The following is a 22,088-nucleotide window of genomic DNA, read 5'->3' as shown; positions in this document are numbered from 1 at the left end:
TTTTAGTTGTAATTCAACCCAATCAAGCAAAGGAGAACTTCTTTTTACCATCAAAAAGCATGAATGCTTGTTGAAACTAATGAATTTAAAGTGCTTTAGGATTTCCACAAGTGCCATTATCCCATTAAAAAACAACAACCTCCAGTCACTTGTTGGTTTGATGGGACAGTCTATCTAACACAAGATTGATCATGCACTGCCATCCAGCTCCATCTTCAACCCAGCTTTCATGGCCACCTCACCAGCTGGGCCTCTTTCTTTACACATACCTTTATGTTTGTCCAACCGCTGTCTGTCATTCACTTTCTCCACTAAACTGCCCCTCTGTTGAGCAGTGCTCTCATATCCTATCTCACATCTGCACACATCCAACAGACATATGTATACATGCAAGCGTTTACCCACTAATAGTGAGACTAAAACACACAAACACACACACACACACACACACACACACACTAATACAGTTTACTTTGGCATCAGTTAAATAATTATTTATTATGGAACAGTCATACTTTCATATGATAACCAGTGAACCTTACTCATGTAAAGCACATTTTCCATCAAAAAAATAAAAACTTGGACTCAGATGTTTTAAGGGGCATTCAATAGGAACAAGCAGACAACTATTTATCCAATTGGAAAGTAGTAACTATTTTCTGGGTTTTCTCCTAAGAGTTAGACAATGTTTTTCAATGGTTTGAAGTCATGTGCCTAGCGTTTTCCATGGGTAGTTAGTCCACTGTCTCCTGTTTCCTGGCCTCTGCTAGCAGCCTCTATACTCAGGGACTGGCCCGTTTGGCTAGCGCCAGAAAACAGGACCTTGACTGACACCTCCAGTTTTAAAAGGTTGACTTTGCTACTCCCACGGGCCCATTTCTGCCAGAGGAAAGCTTTTCAACCAAGCGTGGATGAGGAGGGAGTACAGAGAGGGGTGTGTGTGTGTGTGTGTGTGTGTGTGTGTGTGTGTGTGTGTGTGTATGAATGTGTTTGTGTTTGTGTGTGTGTGTGTGTGTGTGTGTGTGTGTGTGTGTGTGTGTGAGTGAGCGAATGTATGTGTGTGTGTGTGTGTGTGAGGAAATGTGTCTGTGCATGCATGTGCAACATCTGTCTTCTTTTGTTGTCTATCTCTACTCTTGTGCACTTTTTTGTGCCGTGGTTGTACCTCCCTTCTCAGTCTGTGGAAGCCTTATCAGCTGTATGATGTATGAGTCCTTAGTGCCTTAATAGATTCCATTTATCTCTATACACTCCCACTTTAATTTGGCTGGGCAAGGGAGGATATATTCAAATGCCCAGCGTCATTATGATGTACAGCCAACACACAGCCAATCTAGCTGGCTGTAGATGGCGAGTGTTACTTGTCTGTGAATGTGCACAAGACGGGTAATTTCTCCAGCCTTAGCCCCTGTCTGAGTGTCAGATTCATATTAGCAGCAACATAAACCCTCTATGCTTTCCCAAACCGAAGCTTTGTATTCAAGCAGCCCTATTTTGTTATATTACACTAGGGCTTTTATCAAGCATTATTTATCCTATTCTTTCATTCAAGCATCAAATAAGCCCTGCTATTGCAATCCCTGTCTTAGCCTAACATTACCTTGATCTCCCACTCATGTGATTTCCTTACACTCAGGCACCAAGCCATTTGAAGCCCGACAGAAGAACAAAAGTAGTGTGTCCTAGACTGTCTTGAGGTGACACTTATGATTAGGCTTAAATATACCAGTAGTTTAAATTTGGTCTGTATGGACTAAGCACCAAATGTAGACGATCAGTGTTATTCTGCATTGCTATGCCCATCCCCACTCCACCAGTCTCTTTCCCAGCTTCACTAAACCTACACAATAAGGGATTGTTAACCTATTGTTGCAAGTCCTGTTCTCTTTTCTTCCCATTTTATCTTAAAGCAAAGCAGAGTGAAACAGCTCATTCCCAAGGCCTGGCTTACGGTGCTCCTTGGGGTGGGACCAGTGGTGTGGGAAGTCTATTGTAGTGCAGTAACAAGTCCTTTGCGTGACATTTTCTTTAGCAGTGACATTCAGAAGGGAATAGGAAGACGGGCCTGCGGAAGCCACATTCTCTGTGACATGTGAAGGGAAAGGGTATTTAAGAATGGGGACAGAGGTATTTGAACGTGCACATGAAAGGACATTTGCACAGAACGTGACAAGGACACGCTATGTTGGAGCAGCTCTTTTATATTTCACTTCATAACATTATGCTATACACCAGGTTGAATCTGTAGTCACTGTCCACTGGGCCAATGCTATCCTAGTCCAGGGAGTAGCCTGACAGTGTATGGTTGGACAAGGAATACATTTTTATTAGGCAAGTATCTACTGAAACAATGGATATGTCATATTATTTTTTTATATAAAAAGGCTGTCATATGTCTTACAACATAAGGTCTATTTGTTGTCCTCCTCACCAGTGACTGTGTCATTATTAACATGCTGCAAGGGTGACTAACACAAATTGAATTTGTTTTGAATTTCTTTGGCAGATGAATCAGAGGGAAATGCAGGTGAAGAACAGAGTGTGTGCCGTGGCTCTAACTGACTCGGCTCACAACATCTGGCTGCAGGAGACCAGCAAAGGCACGCAGGACTGGATGCAGCAGGTGAAATAACCACACACGTGCAAATAGACAGACAAAAACTGCAGGCAAACAAAGACTGTACAGGGGTCCATTCCTGCCGCAATTCAGCCGGCAGTGAGCTGAGGTCTCTTAGATTTTGCTTCGCCTCTCTGATTTCTTCCTGCACAACCCTGCTGACCTTCACAGGTACCCCTGACCAACAGCTAGCTTTAGAAGTCATAGAGAACCATTGTTTGTATGTTTTGCCCTTGATGTCTTTTTCTTTTTTTTTTTAAACACCTACCATTTTTTTCGTCATGGTTGCATGTCAATGAATAACTAAGACAGTCATCCCACACTGGTGCGTGTATGTGGCTGGGCATGCCTATGTGCATGTGTTTATATGTGCTCATGGGTACGCGTGTGAGATAGAATGCACGTGCACGAGTGCATTTGTGTTAGCTTCATTTTAGCACTTGCCCTTTCTGGTGTGACCTCTGTGCCATGCACAGCACCTGGGCTCACTCAGTATGCACATACAGATGAGGACCATCCAAGACCAGAGCTGCTTGAGAGCCAGAGATGCAAATGTCATGCACACACATACACACAGGCACACACACACATACACACAGGCGCGCCCACACACACACACACACACACACACACACACACACACACACACACACCATACACCACACACCACACACACCTTACCTGTATTTGTATTATAACCTTCTTTTATATCCCCTGCTTTTTATTTCTGTCATCTCCCATTTTCATGTGTGAGTTTGTTTTTTGCGTTCAAAGTGTGTGTTTCTTACCAGTGAATGTGTCAGTTTTAGTGATAGGGATTCAAGGTTGCACTGGCCCCCTTCTCCTTGTCTGGCATTTGCTATTTTTGATTCATCTAAGGGATGTTTGGGACACAGCATAATTGGAATGTTAAGTGATTTGTGCAGATTACCCAGAACAATAAATCTGAAAATAACCTTCTTTGTCCAGTCGGAGTAAGGGGACAGGCAAGTATTCACTCTCTCTTGGACTCATTAACCCACTGTCCTTTTTTGGCTGAATTTAGAGAGGAGCCCGTATTGTTTTTCTTTTCCTCCCCATTTTCATATGTACATTCTTAATTCCCTGCCTCACCTACACAATTTTAGTCTGACTATTCTAAAATAGTACTCATAGCTTGCTAATTCCAAAGCAACATTTATAGTCCATGTATTTCTCCAAGGGCCTTTTAAAAACATTATGTAAAGACCTACATCAATTTTATTGAACAACAACAAAATTGTTTCATCTTCTAAAACCTAAATTAACTTAAAGTGCCCATATTATGAAAATAAATCACTTTTTCTGTGATTCAGGTTTTTTTTGTGTCTCTGGTGCTTCCACACACAAACTTGGGAAACAAACTACCTCTTCTGTTTTGAGTGAGACACAGATTTTTGAAGGTCCTCTACCTTTAGTCTCCGGGTGAGCTGTTCAAAATCTGCACAGCTTTCTACGTCACTAGCCAAGATGGCCGAGACAGGTGGCTTACCGTACCATGTGTTAACGCTAGCATGCTAACTCTTGCTCAATGGCAAAACACTGCTACAACACACACTAGTTCTACATAATCTACAAAAGAACTACTTCCATGTCCCTGTTCCGCAGGTTTTCCACAAGTGTTCCCTTGTTTAGAAGAAGTCTCCCAGCTAATCCTACCTTCCACTTACCAAAGTTGGAGAAAGAGTTATCTAGCTGATGTGACCTTACCTAGCTACTGCGGATGTTGCGACTCCTAACAAAGATAGTATAGAATTGAGATTTCTCACTCTGTAGCTAAAACAGAGACTTAAACACACAGGGTGAAAACAGGATCTGCAGCAATGTGCGGTACAACAAAATTATGGTGTTTTTTGAAAATGAAACCATGTTAACCTATTCTAGTAAACCTCAAAATGTCATACCCGAAAACGAGCATAATATGGGCGCTTAAACTGCCTTATTCGGAAAACAGTGTCACTGATAGAAAAAACTGTAGTCACACAATTTTAACACACAAGTGTTTTGACATTTTCTTTGTCTCTGCTAATTTCGTGTCAGACAAAGACCACAACTAATGATAAATACTTTAGATCAGTGCCAAGGGGTGAGATGGACCTCATTTTTGTATATGTTGGTTGACAGTGAGGTGGGAAACTAACAAAAATCTCTTATTTTCAAAACTGATAACTTCAATTGTATTACTCAAATTCAGTATTTCATCACATTCTTGGCTTCTGGGCATGGATGGCAGTGCTAGTTAAAAAGCCCCCGTGTCAGCATGAGGATTGAGGTGAATCCAAAAGTGTATCTGTCCCAGTAATTTACATTAGAAACCAATGCTGTGTATGTGCAGTTTCACCAAAAGGTCGGGGCCCCTTTGTGTTCCACCCAATATGCTAATGATCTAGGGCTTTCTACCATTGGCTCAGTTTCCTCATATTTGGCTATGGATGATCACACAGTCTACAAGTGCATGCAGTTGTTGGTGCAGTGCAAAACATATAAACACAAGCACACATAAACCCTGACAATATCATGCTCCTTTTTAACATCTCTATATACATCTGTACAGTATCAATGTTCCATACACGGCTGGATCATAAACCTAAACAACACTTACATTGAACACTATGATACAGGAACACACCTATTCCAGAGAGTACCTAGCACTGAACCTGCATAATGAGCTGGGTGGTGTTGTATGAATATGGGTGCCCATAGAAGTGGGTGCATGTGAGGTTAAGGCACCCCCAGCAGTGAAATGTTCTGTTCTCCTTGGACATAGATAATTCCCTCCCTTTGGGGTTCTAGATGTCACAGAATGGTGGGATGGAGCGATGAGAAGAGGAGAGTAAAAGAGAGGAGATGGGATTTAGAGATCAACGCTTGCTGGGCCAGGTCATATAGACCAAAGTGGGTCAGGCAAGGGGCAACTGACGTCATTGCCAGGAGACGAAATACAGAGTGAAGGTGAGAGAAAAAAAGGCAGGGAATAAACAGAGGTAGAAAAACTCAGACAGAAAGAAATAAAGTATGAGAAATGTTCAATTATTTAGACCCCATTGACTGCCGCCGAGAATGCACAGGTTAGAGCTGTGGAAAAGAAAAACAAAAGACAGGTAGGGTATGAATGGAGTGAATACAGATGGAGGAGAGGAGATGAAGAGATGTATGTAGAGATAGATGAACTGCATAGTGAGGAGAAGTGAGTGAGAGAGAGAAATGCGAATGATGGTGTACAGCTGGCAGCTTGTCACAGTCTCCAAGGTGTCTCCTGTCACTGTGCTGGCCTGCTGTCACACTCTAGTGGCCTGCCCAGATCTCTCTCTCTCTCTCTCTCTCTCTCTCTCTCTCTCTCTCTCTCTCTCCCCCCCACACACACACACACACACACACACACACACACACACATACAGAGTACACTATGGTCATGAATAAACCATACTAATCCCTAGAGATTATACAGCAACTGGAGGTAGGTGAGACAGACACAGAGAGAGTGAGCAAGAATTGATACTTAGGACTACTTTCTGAAAAGTTAGGTTGCAGTCTGTCATGTGTGTTAAGGTTTTGGAGACTTTTGAACGGCACAAAGTTTCTATCATGAGACTTAGTGGTGGATATTTTGTTTTATTATTGAATGAAGCCAATTGTTTATGATTGCAAATACACAGTCTACACATATTTTGTTAAACTTGCATTCAGGGCTAACAGTTTAAAAAAAATACATCAACATTTGGGAGTACACATCCCCTTTCTAAAGTATGATAAGCTGCATAAGCAAAAATGTAATACTTGACTTGCACATACATATTAACCAGTACTAAGCACTTGCACATACATGCATACTCTCACCCTGTATATCCTCATACACATTCTCATTTTGTGCATGCATGTGTGTGATTGAATATCTGATTGATTTGATTGAATGTGTATGTATATAAAGTATATGCATCTGTAAACGTACAGTGGGGCTTGAAGGTTTGGGTACCCCAGGTAAAAGAGACGTATTAATGTGCATAAAGACGTCAAGAAAAGATGGAAACATTTCCAAAAGGCATCAAATGACAGACTAGACATTTGTATAATATGTCACAAAAAGTTAGATTTTATTTCCATCATTTATATTTTCAAAATAACAGAAAACAGAGAAATGTTGTCTGCAAAAGTTTGGTCACCCTGCAGAGTTTATAGCATGCACCGCCCTCTTTGGAAAGCTGAGACCTGACATTGTCATGGATTGTTCTCAGTCATCGTCTGGAAAGACCAGGTGATGTCAATCTTAAGGTTTTAAATGCCCAGACTCATCTGACCTTGCCCCAACAATCAGCACCATGGGTTCTTCTTAGCAGTTGTCTAGAAAACTGAAACTGAAAATAGTTGACAAAGCAAGAGAAGGCTACAATAAGATAGAAAAGGGTTTTCAGATGCCAATATCCTCTGTGTGGAATGTAACTAAGAAATGGCAGTCATCAGGAACAGTGGAAGATAAAGCAAGATCTGGAAAACCCCCCAAAAATATCAGACAGAACAGATTGCAGGATTGTGAGAGAAAAAAGTCAAAACCCATGTTTGACTGCACGATCCATCCAGAAAGACCTGGCAGACACTGGAGTTGTGGTACACCATTCCACTATAAAGAGCTACTTGTACAAACACGGTGTTCATGGAAGAGTCATCAGAAGAAAAGCTCTTCTACGTCCTCACCCCAAAAAACAGCATTTGAAGTTTGCAAATGAAAATATAGACAAGCCTGATGCATTGTGGAAACAAGCTCTGTGGACCGAAGAGGTTAAAACAGAATTTTGGCCACAATGAGCAAAGGTACCTTTGGAAAGGAAAGGGCACAGAATTTAAAGACAAGAACCTCTGTCCAACGGTTAAGCATAGGGGTGGATCAGTTATGCAGTTTTGCTTTGTATTGCAGCCAGTAGCACAGGAAACATTTCAAGAGTAGAAGGTCAAATGGATTCAATAAAATTTCCGCAAATTTTGAACGCTAACTTGATGTCATCTCAAAATCAACGGTGGATTACATCAAGAAGTGTAAACTGAAGGTTTTGCCATGGCTTTCACAATCTCCTGACCTCAACATAATTGAAAAATTATGGATAGACCTGATAGATGTCTGTATTCCTGTGAACCTTACTGTGTAGTGGATACAGACACCTATGAGAGACCTATTTGGTCCCTTATGGTTATGGTTCAATTAGATCACCCTGCCATCAACTAAGTGCAGTGTCTCTTTCTCTCTGTGTGCTTACATGTGTGTTTATGTGAAAGAAGCAGGCTCGCTTACACTCTGACTTGCAGGTGATGGATCACACCTCACACACACACACACACAAATGCATGCACGGACGCACGCACGCGTGCACACACACACACACACACACACACACACACACACACAAAGAAAGTTCAAAAGCATCTCTCATAGGTAGAGGGATAGAGATGATGCCAGCTTGTCATTTACACCCTCAGAGCATACTTTTAGCTTAATGGTTAGCTTTAACACTAAGCTTAAGTCTCTAACTCACCACTTTGAAAGATCTTCTAGAGGATCTTTCCGCATAATGTTGGTGATGCGATTTAGGTGAAACAAAATGCACTCTGCTTTCTTGAGGTGAGTGTGCATAGGGACGTCTATGTGCATATCCAGCACAAATCCGAACCCGCATGTACACACATGCACAGAGCAGCAGAGGTGGGGGGGAGAGTCAAATCTGTTTACATGTTTGTTTCTTTGTCTGCCTTTAGTTCAATGGCACAATTGATCGGCGGACGAGCTGCTTGAAGTGATGATGCTATGCGTTAGAGGCAGCCGATGTGATGTGCCATCCTTTTGTCACGTCGCCCTTCTCTAATCCCAGCCAGCATGCCTTGCCTTTATGTGACTGCTGTTATGCCCGCAGTCTCCCACAGCACTGGGGCTGTGTGTGTGTGTGTGTGTGTGTGTGTGTGTGTGTGTTTGTTTGTGTGTGTTTGTGTGTGTGTGTGGGTGTGTGCGTGCGTGCGTGCGTGTGTGTGCGTGCGTGTGTGTGTGTGCGTGCGTGCGTGTGCATTTATGTAAGAGTTTGTGTGCACTTGTGTGTTGTTGCCTTGACAAATCCATTCAAACCCTGGTCTCCCTGCCTCCATTGGTGGCAAAGATGGAGGTGAAGGGGGAGAGTCCTTTGAAAGACTCCCCTCCTTCCCCTCTCTCCACCCGTCTTCAGCCCACTGCTCCACATCCCAGCTGACATCTTCCTCCAGACAGACTACATGAATTAAAGGAGATACAATGAGACACTTGATGTAGCAGTCAAGAAGCCGCACTGCTTCTGTGGCGCTCTACAACGCTCTGCCCTCAAGCCCAGACTCAGAGGAGAGCACATCTAGGGCAAAGCAGAGGATCTAAAAATACACAATATGCCACTGTTTACCGAGATGACTTGTCATCTTCTCCCAACACTAACCCCCCATCCTCCTTCCCTTTATTCCATGTCATCTTTATGACGATCTTTTCTTTAACCCTCTTTGGCTCCCCTTATGCTATAGCCCTGATACGACTAACATTTTGATTGATAAGGCTGAAGAAATTATTAGGGTAAAAAGAGTGAATGGGCATTTCTACTATTTAAGATGCAGATTCCGTTTTTGCCTCAGTTGATTTTTATTTGCTTTGATTGGACAGAAATGGATCATACATATGCCAAACTTTTTTTTTATTTTTTATTTTTTATTGTTTAATTATTATTTTTTTGTTTAATTATTGAAAGATTTGCATACATGGGCCAGATGTTTAATTACGATCATCTCTCGCTATGAGCTTCTATATTTTTAAAATGTCAGGCAGACAGTAACTGAAAAGGAACCTCAGAAAAAAATATAGACATAAAGCAACAGCCATGAGGGGCTCAATTAGGCATCAAGTACATTCAGTGTCCCAGTGTACCTTTAGATATTCATACAGAAAAACATCATATCTGGGAGTAGTGTGTGTTTGTGTGGAGTGGTTAACTTGAGGGATGACAGCTGATTAGAAGTGTGATGTGACCCTGTTTTTTTTTTGTTGCATGTATGTAGTGTACGTGTATGTGTTTTTTGGAGGGTTTAATGTGGGTGACGGTTCATAGGTTTGTCTATCCAGTTTCTCCCCTTTCAGGGCCTTGGGAGTCAGGGTCGCTCAGGGCAAAAATGTGAGTGCGTTTGTGTGTGTGTGTGTGTGTGTTTGAGTCTGAAAAGTTCACAACGCTACACATCTCCGTGGGAGACCCCCGTAATGCAATCACTGTCCCACACACACAAGCGCACATGCACACACAAGCATTTGCAACACTGTAATGGCTGTCAGGGGGCCGGAGTGAAAGTAAACAAGGGCAGATAAGCAGTGATTCAGAAGGACGCCAGCTGCACATTCTAATCTCTTTACATTTTCTCTTTCTTCTATTGAACTTTTATCTTATCTGCAGAACGTCTTCTCTGAGCATTCCTTCTCAGCCTCCCTCTTTCCCCCTCTACCTTTTTCCCTTGTTTTTGCACAAACCTTACAAGCCACAGCACTCCTCTCCACATTGCACAGTCAAAAAGGAAAACACACTTTGACATGTTGTCATCTGCCATAAAATGAAAACTCAACTCACACTCAAAGCATGGGAGTAGTAAGTTTCTCTGACTTGTGGCATTGATGGGTTAGGGTTAGTTCATGAACTGTGCATTAGGTTAAACCCTTATGTGTTTAAAACAACCTAGTCGGTAAAAAGAGGGAGCATCACACGGACAGGAAGATGAAGACAGCAAAAAACGGATAAAGAGGTCTCCTCCTCTTTCTGACAGTAGAGTTGTCAACCACAGGGGGTTTGAGAGGACTAGGGGTGTTTGCAGGGGGTTATGGGTCAGCAAGCTGGGCAGACACCCTCCCCCAGGGCAACCACTGATCCAGCATGGTAGAAGGCCTCATCTCGCTACCACAAACAAACGCCAAGCTGTCTGAGCAACATGTCACAGAGCTTTTAATTGCTTGTTCCTGTCTCTCTCTTTATTTCTCTCCCCGCACCTCGCTCAACCACATACGCACACACCTCTTACTTCTGATCTGATAATCGTCTCTCACCTTTCCCCCTTTTCTTTTTCTCCCTTGCCTCACTATTTTTGATCACTTTCTAAATAACTTTAAAAAAATACATTTGAAGAATCAAGCATTTCTGTGTGTGTGTGTGTGTGTGTGTGTGTGTGTGTGTGTGTGTGTGTGTGTATTTGTGTATTTGTTTCACTATTAGTGAGATTATAGTGGAGGATTCTGGTTGCCACCTATTAATTTCTCAAGCCCTCCTCATGCCATAAGTAGTCTATTACATTCTTTGTAGAAGCATCATATGATGAGAAATCTGTCCTCAGAGTTTTTAATTGTCAATCTCTTGTTTTCTCCTCCCCCCGCAGCACTGTTGTAACTGGGTATCGAGTCCAGAGCCCCTGGACACACCATTGGATCCTATGCTGCCAGACTGCCCCCAAGTCTCTGCAGGTATCAAACAAACTCTTAAAACATTATTACTCAATGTGTGGCTTTCTGTCATCAAATAGAATGATTGTATATGGAATTATGCTTGATTAATTTCAAAAGCCAATTGAACAGAATGTAACAGAGCTTAAATATAATCAGAGTAGCATTGAAAGTAAAAACGGTAGCTACAGTTGGAATTACTGATTTTTTTTTTTACAACCAGTGATGTAGTAATAATTAAAATACTTGGTTAGTTTTTTCACAATCATAGATATACTAAAAAAATCAATTAAATGTTCATAAACCATTAGAAAAGGTCCATTATATGTAGCCTAAAAAATGCGAGTAATTTATTTTCTGGAAGAAAAGAAAATTGACAAATAGGTGGTTTCATTAAACGCAATTTCCCTGGTTCCAGCTGGGAGAACAGTGGATAAAATATATCAGCTTGTCATAAAGGATGTGACAGTGCAGGTAAATTCACATATTTTTGAGCAGCTTTACTGGACTTTTTGAGTTCATCAATGTCCTATAGTAGATTATAATCAGACAGTTTTGCATGGTATGTATGCTGATATTTGTTTGTGTGTGTGGGGGGGAGGGGGGGGTGGGGTGGGGATGCTGTTGGGTAGATTGGAGGTCTTAGTATGCCTGATTGAGAAGGATAATTGTCAGAGAAACTGAAGCAGTGGCAGATTATCTTGAAACACAAATACACGCAGAAACAGAGGCTGTCTCACACACAGTACAGGAATGTGCTGTTTGATTTACTTTCTATTTTCATCTTCTTTGTTACGTTCTCTTTCTTTTTTCATCATCTACTCTGTGTCCTATATTCATTAATCCTCTCCTGTGGTGTTTGGCTTCCTGTCCCTGTGCCCTCTCTGTGGTTAACTGGCCTTGATGATGTCACGGCCATCATGAGAATGTGTCCTTAATGTAGGATTAGGGATGAAAGCTGTAATCCTCAACATGACCGTTGATAAGAGATGATGATTGCAGTGTTGTTTGAACAGTGACACACATGCAGGCATGCATGCACAGACGTGCACACACAGAGAGAAACAAAAAGAAAGTCTTAAGAGGAAATAATATATCACAAATATTAAAAGCTGCTGTTTCTACCCTATGTTTAAGTTTAAGTATGGTTTGTTACATGTGTACACACATACAAACACACTCACATCCATTTCTCATCACTCATTTCATTTCATCTGGCGGTCCTGCTTTGTGGTTTCATTCTCTTCAAAGCCCCTCTGTGAATGTATAGGTCATCTTACAAATGCTCCACGTTTTAGTGAATACATCTTTAACACTGCTATCTCATCTCGGCCACTAAAACACCATGTTCCAAATTAAGCTGTGTGGGTGGGTGGCCTTAACATCTACCAGTGAATCAGCTCCTTGAAATGTCATCTAGTCTTCATTACAAAACCTATACTGTACTTCATGTTCAAATGTCAGTTTTTTTTTACTTGATGTTTAACATCCTTTTCTCAGTGGCTGCCGTCACTCAAAAGACAGCAACCTTTGAGCCGAGATATTGCGGCCCACATTTTTTTTTAAACCGTTGGCATGCCTGGCATTGTCCTATCACAGACCTGTTTGACACATCATCCATCTGTATATATGCACTATTGACTTGTGCTCTATTGACTTTTGCTACTTTAACCGAGCTGAATAGATACGAGTCCCTGGCCTGTTAACAGAGCTGCCAACTCTGCTTGTCTCTGGTCTTTTTGTGGCAGCTTCAGATGTCAAAGGTTGTTTTAGTCACCCTTTGTGTCCTTGGCAGCCTGGCAGGTTCACAGGCAGCAGCCATTGTTGTGAGAGTCACAGTAGAGCAACAGAGGTGACGAGGTTGAGAGAAGGTTGAGGGAAGGCTGTCAGGGCATCGTGGCTCAGCACTTCAATAAACACACATTAGGCTCCCAATAGTCACCTCTTCTGCTACCAATATTGCTGTTGTCTGTGTTGCTATGGTGTGTGTGTGTGTGCGTGTGTGCATGTGTTCGTGCGTGTGTTTGTGTGTGTGCGCGTGCATGTGTGTGTGTCTCGTGTGTGTGATCCTTGTTGTCACGCATGCACATATACAGACACGCACATCACAGTGTGAGCCACCCTTCTTGTGTGGAGCCACACTGAGCTAGGCCCGGGGCGACTCTTGATGCTGCTGTGGAGAATGGCATGTGATCAAACACACACACACACACACACACACATGTTTTAAGGCTAGAAATGTATTGTATGTGGACTTAAATATGGGCACTGGGACTAGTCAGGCAGCATGATGGCAGAACAGGTTAAAGGACAAGTCTTCCCTTTGCTCTCTTTGTGTCTCAGTGTCTGTTTTTCTCTTTTTCCTCGTCTTCCTTGTCTGACTTTCTCTATACATCTGCCTCCTCCGTCCTCCGCTGGCATTTTGCCTCCCTGTGTGGAGCAGTAATGATATGGTGATTGTGCTTTCCATACTGGTAGACTCTTGGCAGAAGAAGGTAGGGAGAAGTGGAGGCAGAGCTTGTCTGTTATTCCTAATCATCTGTGAAGCATAGCCGGCATAACGGCATGGCACTCTGACTGGGCTTAAAGGACCCAGAGAGAGAGGGAGAGTAACGCAAAGCAGGGAAGTCTGCTAACGTCTCAATTTCTTGTTTTAATATGCAATAAAACCTGGACCCATTCCCTCCACAATTGACTGGCTAGCTTCCCTCCCTTTCATTATTTATTTTTTGTCTAAATCTTTGTTAATTTTACTCCATTCTTTTTTCTATCTTGCAAAAAGGAATTTGTTCCCCCTTGAAGGTCATTGGTCTGGCGTTTGGCAGTGGCCTGGCACACTAGCAGAATTTTATCAGTAAGGAGCATGCCGAACACAGGCTAAATATGCAGATAAAGTGGAACCAATCTCCTGCTGGAAAAGCTCCCTTTTTGTGCGTGCTTGTGTGTACATGTGTGTGTGTGTGTGTGTGTGTGTGTGCGTGTGTGTGGGTGTGTGGGTGTGGAGTTACTAGAAGGACAGAGAAAAAAGTCTGGAGGTGAGGGGGTGGGGGTGGGGTGCTGGTTTAAGTGGGATTGCTGAGGCATTCTCAAGATGTAATCATTCCAAACCTACACTGCCGTTAGATGCCCAGAGAAGGATAAACACAGGTTGGGAGAGAATGAGGGTTGTCGAGAAAAAGATGGATAAAAAGACAGGAGAACCTTTAAACTTATTTGTCTTTTAAGGGCTCCTCTGTTTTTGTTGCCTAGTTTATTGACTTTTTCTGGAAAGATTGTTATTTCATCAGTAAAGATGCTATTTCAAAGGTGGGAAAACCCCCTTTGCTAATAGCACACACTTACATTAGCGCAGACACACACATATACACACAACTTCCTCTTGGGTGATTACTCATTGTCCAAGCTGATTATTAATTACAAAGGGAGAACTCTCTGAAGGTAAACACTGATTAATGGCTAACAAAAGTAAGTTAATGTCTTACCTGTACTTTAATTACCAACTCTGCTCTGTTACAAGCATCCCAACACAAGGCTGTAATTAACCCTAATGGACTGCAGAAAGAGACTCACTTTCATTTTCTTTCACAACATAAATACGCTACTGTATGTTATTTTTTACTGTTCTTGCTTTCCTACTAGGTTTTCCATAATTAAAAGTGAGTTTTTTTTTTAAAGGATTTCTTGATTTCTGTATCTTGAATGAAAATAGCGGGGAGTTGGCTGGAAAACTGATGCAATATTGTTATAGAAATGAGAAATAATTCCTGTGCAATGACACAGGAGGTCACTCTGCCTTTCTTCTTTACCTAAGGCTCATACTTCTGTGGCTCAGTGTTATTAATGTACCAAGATACCACAGAGACACAACAGATTTCCTGAGAATAAAAAGCTAATACAGAGCACACACATACACACTCTTGTTCTTATTGCAAGTCTGCTCTGTCCTGTTGAAGGTTTGACTTGACTGTAACCCTCACCTCCCTGATCCACGCACTGCTGACTGTGAAACACTTCTAGATGTCTCTACCTCTTTACCACACACACACAAACACACAAATACACACACACACACGCACACACACACACACACACACACACACACACACACACACACACACACACACACACACACACACACACACACACACACACACTCTCACAGAAAAACACTGGCTGATTGATGTTTGTGTTAGTTAACACTTTAAGAGGAAACTCAGGCCCAGTCAAATTAACCTCACCCCCTCCAACCACTGTTTTTTCAGCTTGGTAAGGTGGAAGTCCGCTGCCTTGATGGAAGATCACATGAAAATGCGTTTGTGTCTGTGTTTTCACATATGTGTTTCAGTGTTTTCTTAGCCTGACCAGCACACGTTGCGCTAGTGTTGCAGGATATAGACAAGTAAACTCTGGTGAACCGGACCTTAACCTCTGACCTGGATTCACTGAGGTTGCATCGGGCTATTGTCTGGGTCACATTTGTGACAGACCATATCCTAATGATGTGGAAAATGCTGAGACCAAAGACTCCTGATGTCTGAGATTGGTGTGTCTGTAAGGATATATTGATAATGTGCTGATTTGTGAGATGGAATAACAATTTGGTTTGATTTGTGATTATACTTTGATATCATAACCTACAACATAATGAACAAAATACCAACTTAGTTGTGCAGTTATTCCAGAGTGCTCTTTGTAACTTTTGATACCCAACCATCAAATAATTACAATCTCTGACAATTTTATTTTATTTTTAACAGTTCCCTGGTGGTGATTGGCCGATTGCACAAGTTTACACATTTAATCCTCTTTTTTTCCTTGTGTGATTTTTGTTTTGAAGACTCTGTAGGTCTTATTTAGATGCCAAAGCTTTATGCCATTATATTTCATTGAAAACTAAATCTTCATCAGCTTGAAGAAAGGACAAAACAAACTTCCTCCACCTCTGACTTGATTTTACAATAACCAGCTGGACTTCATTGGAAGACTCCGCCAGCGGTTTTATTTATTTTGTTCCATGGATATCCTGATTTGAATACAACAGAAAAGTGACAGTTTTAGAATCACAACGATTTACACACTGTTTGAGCTGGAAAACAACTTGCACTCTTCAAAATAACAACAGGAAATGTCAAACTGAAGGTTAAGGCAGACATGGAAGGGACCCTTCTTGGCTGTGGTTCATAGTGAACTGTAAGCTCGCTTAAGTAAATGAGTTTTGACAGGCTAACAAATGCGTTTAGAATTCAAAAGCCCTGTCTTCTAATATCTTTGCAGAAAAACAATAAGCTTACCAAAAACGCCCACTTTTGTAAAAACCAAACCAAGCAAAAATCGGGTTTGTGATGTTACTGCCATCCTTTGGCGGTCCACTTGTTGACACAAGTGCCAAGGTCTGGTATATGATAAAGCACCTGTGAAATGGAATGGATTGCAATGTATTTAACTCTCAGCTGTCTTGGCTCGAGTGATACCATGGCTCATTATCAGTCTGGTGTATAAGCGATATATGTGAGGATATGAACATACGAGAGTGACAATATTGAATATCTTCCCTCTCCCCTCTTAGCTTTACTTTTCTTTTACTTGAGTTTTTATTTGTTTCTGACATCAGATTTTGAGTTATTTACAGGCCTATATTTAGTAGTTTTAGGTCATGACAGCTAGAAGAAAGGAAACATATTGTATGTTAGGCAACTTAAGGGTTCCTTAGTTTAATTTCTCTCAGCTCTGACTAAAGATGTGAGATTGTGATTCTTTCTCCCCGCGGATACACATTAAGACAAAGAGATTTCAGCATAAATGAAGAATGACGTTGAAGTTGAAGCTTAAGGTGCAAACCTTCTCTTGAAAAGAACATAGATTGCAATAACGTTTATATTTCATTTTTGCCTTAAGTGTGCATAGATTTATGATTAGGTTGTTATATGAAATCGCTCAGGCCATGACAGAAATATTGGGTTTTCTCTGCATCTTAGAACATTTTAGTTTTGCTTGTTTCTTTAGGCCTGCCTCAATACCCTGAGGGGATAACAACCAACAAAAAAATAAACCAATGGAACCGGTGCCTGACATGAGGAACATTTGCAGCAACCATCATCATTAAACATCTGAACCAACCTTGATGGATTAATCCACTAAATCTTCACTTTGTGACACTGTCCTCAGTCCATTGTCAGCCTGTTGAATGGTGACAGGGCAATCTGTTCACTCATGTAGGTTGCCGCCTCTCAGGGACATTTCCTTTGAATCAAAGGGTTGACCACTTTAATTCAATTCTTTGATTCAATTCTTGAGGAATGTCCGTGTTTATTGATCTTTTCCAGCACTTTGCTTTCGGTCGGACATGGATCTTCAGCCAGATCAGAATCAAAGATATGCCAACTTAGTCAATAGACAATTCCTTGCTACAGGTCCAAGACAAGAGTGTTGTCATTTGTTTGTCTTAACTGACAGGGAATAAAGTAGATCAATGTGTCAGGCTAATAATTGTACAAGCTTGTCAAAGTTAAACACTATATAATTCTTTGCCCATGATATGAGGTTCAAGAAATGTTGACTCTTGCATTAGCTTATCTTTACAACTCATTTGAGTTATGTGAAGATATTGCTTTTGTAGTAATTGATTTAAAGAAAAGCCATTTAGGTATCATTAGTAGGAGCCGTAACAAAAATAGTAATAGTTTTTTTATGTATTATTATTTTCAGTATTTGTGGTAATATACACATATTGAACAGTATTTGACACCAAAGCATCTAATTTTCAACAGGCATTATTTACATCAAAACAATTGGAATCAACCTCAATAGAGTGGTATGCAGTTCAGCATATTGACTAGTTTCCAGGATCATAAGATTCCATAAAGGGAAAAACAGAGAGCAAAAAGATGAGTCTAATGTTGAGTGCGAAAAACCCTATAGGCTTTCACAGAAAAAACGTCACATCTTTTTTAATTTTTTTAATTTAATTTTGTTTCTAAACCCCTTTCTCTACATTTTAAGTAAACTGACTAGTGGCTAAGCAACAATGATGCATTTTCTTGTTTTCTTTGTAATTGCTTTCTAAGTTCAAGTGTTGTTTAGTGTAGATTGCAATTAAATTGTCATACAGATGTCATACTTTTAAATACTGTTATTAACATACAAAATAAAAGTTTGTTAGCATTAGTGCTATTGGCTTTGAGGTACATCTACTATTGGGCGTACAGTGGGGCTCAAAAGTTTGGGCACCAACGTAAAAATTTGTATTAATGTGCATAAAGAAGCCAAGAAAAGATGGAAACATCTCCGAATGGCATCAAATGACAGATTAAAGATTTTGTATAATATGTCACAAAAAGTTAGATTTTGTTTCCATCTCTTACACTTTCAAAGTAACAGAAAACAAAAAAATGACGTCAGCAAAGGTTTGGGCACCCTGCAGTGTTAATACCTTGTACTGCCCCCTTTGGCAAGTATCACAGCTTGGAAACACTTTTTGGAGTCTTTCAATTCTTGTTTGAGGTATCTTCGCCCATTCTTCCTGACAAAGATATTCCAGTTCTTTGAGATTTCTGGGCTGTCTGTCACGCACTGCTCTTTTAAGGTCTATCCATAGATTTTCAATTATGTTGAGGTCAGGAGATTGTGAAGGCTATGGCAAAACCTTAAGTTTACGCCTCTTGATGTAATCAACAGTGGATTTTGAGGTGTGTTTACGATCGTTATCCGTTTGTAGCAGCCATCCTCTCTTCAACTTCAGCTTTCACAGATGGCATCAAGTTAGCATTCAAAATTTGCCCCAAACCCAACCCCAAAGCATGATTGATCCACCCCCCCATGCTAAACCGTTGGACAGAGGTTCTTTTCATTAAGTTTTGTGCCCTTTCTTCTTCAAACGTATTGCGGCCAAAAAGTTATATTTTAACCTCATCTGTCCACAGAACTTTTTTCCACAATACATCAGGCTTGTTTATATGTTAATTTGCAATCTTCAAACGCTGATTTTTTTGGTGAGGACGTAGAAGAGGTTTTCTTCTGATGACTCTTCCATGAACACCGTGTTTGTACAAGTAGCTCTTTATAGTGGAATGGTGTACCACAACTCGAGTGTCTGCCAGGTCTTTCTGGATGGATCGTGCAGTCAAACGTGGATTTTGACTTGCTTTTCTCACAATCCCGCGAGCTGTTCTGTCGGATATCTTTCTTTGTCTTCCAGATCTTGCTTTAACTTCCACTGTTCCTGATGACTGCCATTTCTTAGTTACATTCCAAACAGAGGATATTGGCATCTGAAAACCCTTTTCTATCTTCTTGTAGCCTTCTCCTGCTACAATTATTTTCAGTTTCAGTTTTCTCGACAAATGCTAAGAAGAACCCATGGTGCTAATTGTTGGGGCAAGGTCAGATGAGTCTGGACATTTAAAACCTTAAGATTGACATCACCTGGTCTTTCCTGACGATGAATTAGAACAATCCATGACACTGTCAGGTCTCAGCTTTCCAAAGAGGCATTCTATAAATTCTGCAGGGTGCCCAAACTTTTACAGACGCCTTTTTTTTGTTTTCTGTTATTTTGAAACTGTAAATGATAGAAATAAAATCTAACTTTTTGTGACTTATTATACGAAAGTCTAATCTGTCATTTGATGCCTTTTGGAGATTGTTCCATCTTTTCTTTGCTTCTTCATGCACATTAATTGAAATTTTTACCTGGGGTGCCCAAATTTTCGAGCCCCACTGTGTATATATTCTCTACATATTTGATGAATGCATACAGTGGCTTGCAAAGGTTTACACACCGATTCTAAAGTTGATTAAAAAGAGGAATATAACAACTTGGAAATTGATCTTAATGCCTTAATTACATTTTTTTGGGAAAACACAACCTTTTAAGGACACCAATTTTCTTTGTGAATGAAAAATGTATTGTAAATAAATAAATGTTCTTCCTTAAAATACAGCGGGCATAGGTTTAATTCAGTTAAAGTTTATTTATAGTATCAATTCATAACAAGAGTTATCTAGAGATACTTTACAGATAGAGTAGGTCTAGGCCACACTCTACAATTTACAAGGACACAACAGTTCTAGAAGTTCCCTCTAGAGCAAGCAACAAGTGCAACAATGGTGAGAAAAAACTCCTATTTAGGAAGAAACCTCGAACAGACCTAGGCTCTTGGTAGGCGGTGTCTGATGGACGGTTGGGGTTGAAATTAAGAGTGCCAATAACAGTCACAGTAAAAGATAATGGAACAGTGACAAAAATAGTAGTTTGTAGTAGTTTATGGTATGGCAGAGCAGTGCACGGTATTACAAGGCACAGTAGAGCGTAGCAGGGTACCGCGGAGCGTAGTAGGATGTAACAGGGCATCGACAGACGTGTAGTAGGATCACAGCTACAGTTGTTGGAGCCTCCCTGATCCAAGGAAATATGCTGTGGGAAAAAGAACACAAGTTCTCCGGGGAATGACTCCCCAGAGCTAGGTTAATAACAAGCATTTCTGGGACATGGATGCACTTACATGGAAAGATAGAGGAGAGAGGAGCTCTTTTGTCAAAGGGAGTCCCTCGGCAGTCTAACTAAGAGAGAGGGTAAAGAGAGGAGCCTGGTCGGGCTAGAACTCTCCCCTGCCAAATCGGGCTGTACTCCTCTGCCTCCCTCTAGTTTTAGTATATTATTGATTATATCGTAAATTAATCTGATGACAATGAAGAGAAGCAGAGAACAGAAGAGGTGCCAAGTCTGCGGCTATACACTCTCCCCCACCGGTCTAAGCAAGTGCTGCGACTCCTCACTCCCTAACTATAAGCTTTATCAAGGAGGAGAGTTTTAAGTTTACTCTTATTGGTAACGATGTCTGCCTCCAGAACCCAGACCAGAAGCTGATTCCACAGTAGAGTAGCCTGATAGCTGAAGGCTCTGTCTCCCATTCTACTTTGAGAGACTCTAGGAACCACAAGTAACTCTGAATTCCGGGAGCGCAGGGCTGTAGTGGGACAAAAAGGCACTAAGAGCTCTTCAAGATAAGATGTTGATTGATCATTTTGAGCTTTGTAGGTCAGGAGAAGGAGTTTAAATTCAATCCTGGTTTTACAGGAAGCCAATGCAGGGAAGCTAATACAAGAGAAATAAGATCTCTTTTCCTAATTCTTGTCAGAACACGCGCTGCAGCATTCTGGATGAGCTGGAGAGTCTTAAGGGACTTATTTGAGCTTCCTGGTAATAAAGAATTACAATAGTCCAGCCTGGAAATAACAAATGCATGGACTAGTTTTTCAACATCATTTTGAGACAGGTTGTTCCTAATTTTTGCAATGTTACAAAGAATAATAAAGGCTGGTTGAAGGGGGGGGGGGTGTGTTGTATACACACCCCTATGTTAAATTCCCACAGAGGCGGGCAGAATTTTATTTTTAAAGACCAGTTATTTCATGGATCCAGGATACTATGCGTTGTGATAAAGTTCCCTTGGCCTTTGGAATTAAAATAGCCCCACATCATCACATACTCTTCACCATACACAGAGAGGGTGAACTTTCCATAAGATCATCTCTCAATGCAAATCAAACCAGCTATTTAGCTAACTGAAACACCATGCCATTCTCTAGGTATGGTGAAGGGTATGTGATGACATGGGGTTATTTTAGTTCCAAAGGCGTAGGGAACTTTGTCAGGATGCATAGTATCCTGGATCCATGAAATAACGGGCCTTTAAAAATAAAAATGTGCCTTTCTCTATGGGAATTTAACATAGGGATGTGTATACCTATGCCCCCTATATTTTAAGGAAGAACATTATTTATTTACAGTACATTATTCATTCACAAAGAAAATTGGTGTCCTTAAAGGTTGGATTTTCCTTTTTTTTTTAATTAAAGCTTTAAGATCAATTTCTAAAAGATGTTTTTTTATTCCTCTGTTTAATCAACTTTAGCATGGGTGTGTAAACTTATGCATGCCACTGTATATCAAGGATGAATTATAATCACATCTCACATGCAGAGCAC

At 40.9% G+C, this 22,088-nt stretch overlaps 1 protein-coding gene across 1 annotated transcript in view; it reads left to right on the top strand.

The window, feature by feature from the left end:
• fam172a (family with sequence similarity 172 member A) overlaps positions 1-22,088 on the top strand; it is a 155,880-nt gene that overhangs the window by 95,711 nt on the left and 38,081 nt on the right. Inside the window, exons 9-10 of the mRNA XM_034870954.1 lie at positions 2,507-2,623; positions 11,039-11,123. Of these exons, the coding sequence (XP_034726845.1) occupies positions 2,507-2,623; positions 11,039-11,123 (202 nt within the window). The remainder of the gene's footprint in view (positions 1-2,506; positions 2,624-11,038; positions 11,124-22,088) is intronic.

The sequence above is a fragment of the Etheostoma cragini genome, chromosome 5 (assembly GCF_013103735.1).
Source record: "Etheostoma cragini isolate CJK2018 chromosome 5, CSU_Ecrag_1.0, whole genome shotgun sequence".
Taxonomy (NCBI): Eukaryota; Metazoa; Chordata; class Actinopteri; order Perciformes; family Percidae; genus Etheostoma; species Etheostoma cragini.
This window is presented reverse-complemented; position numbering and strand designations above follow the sequence as displayed.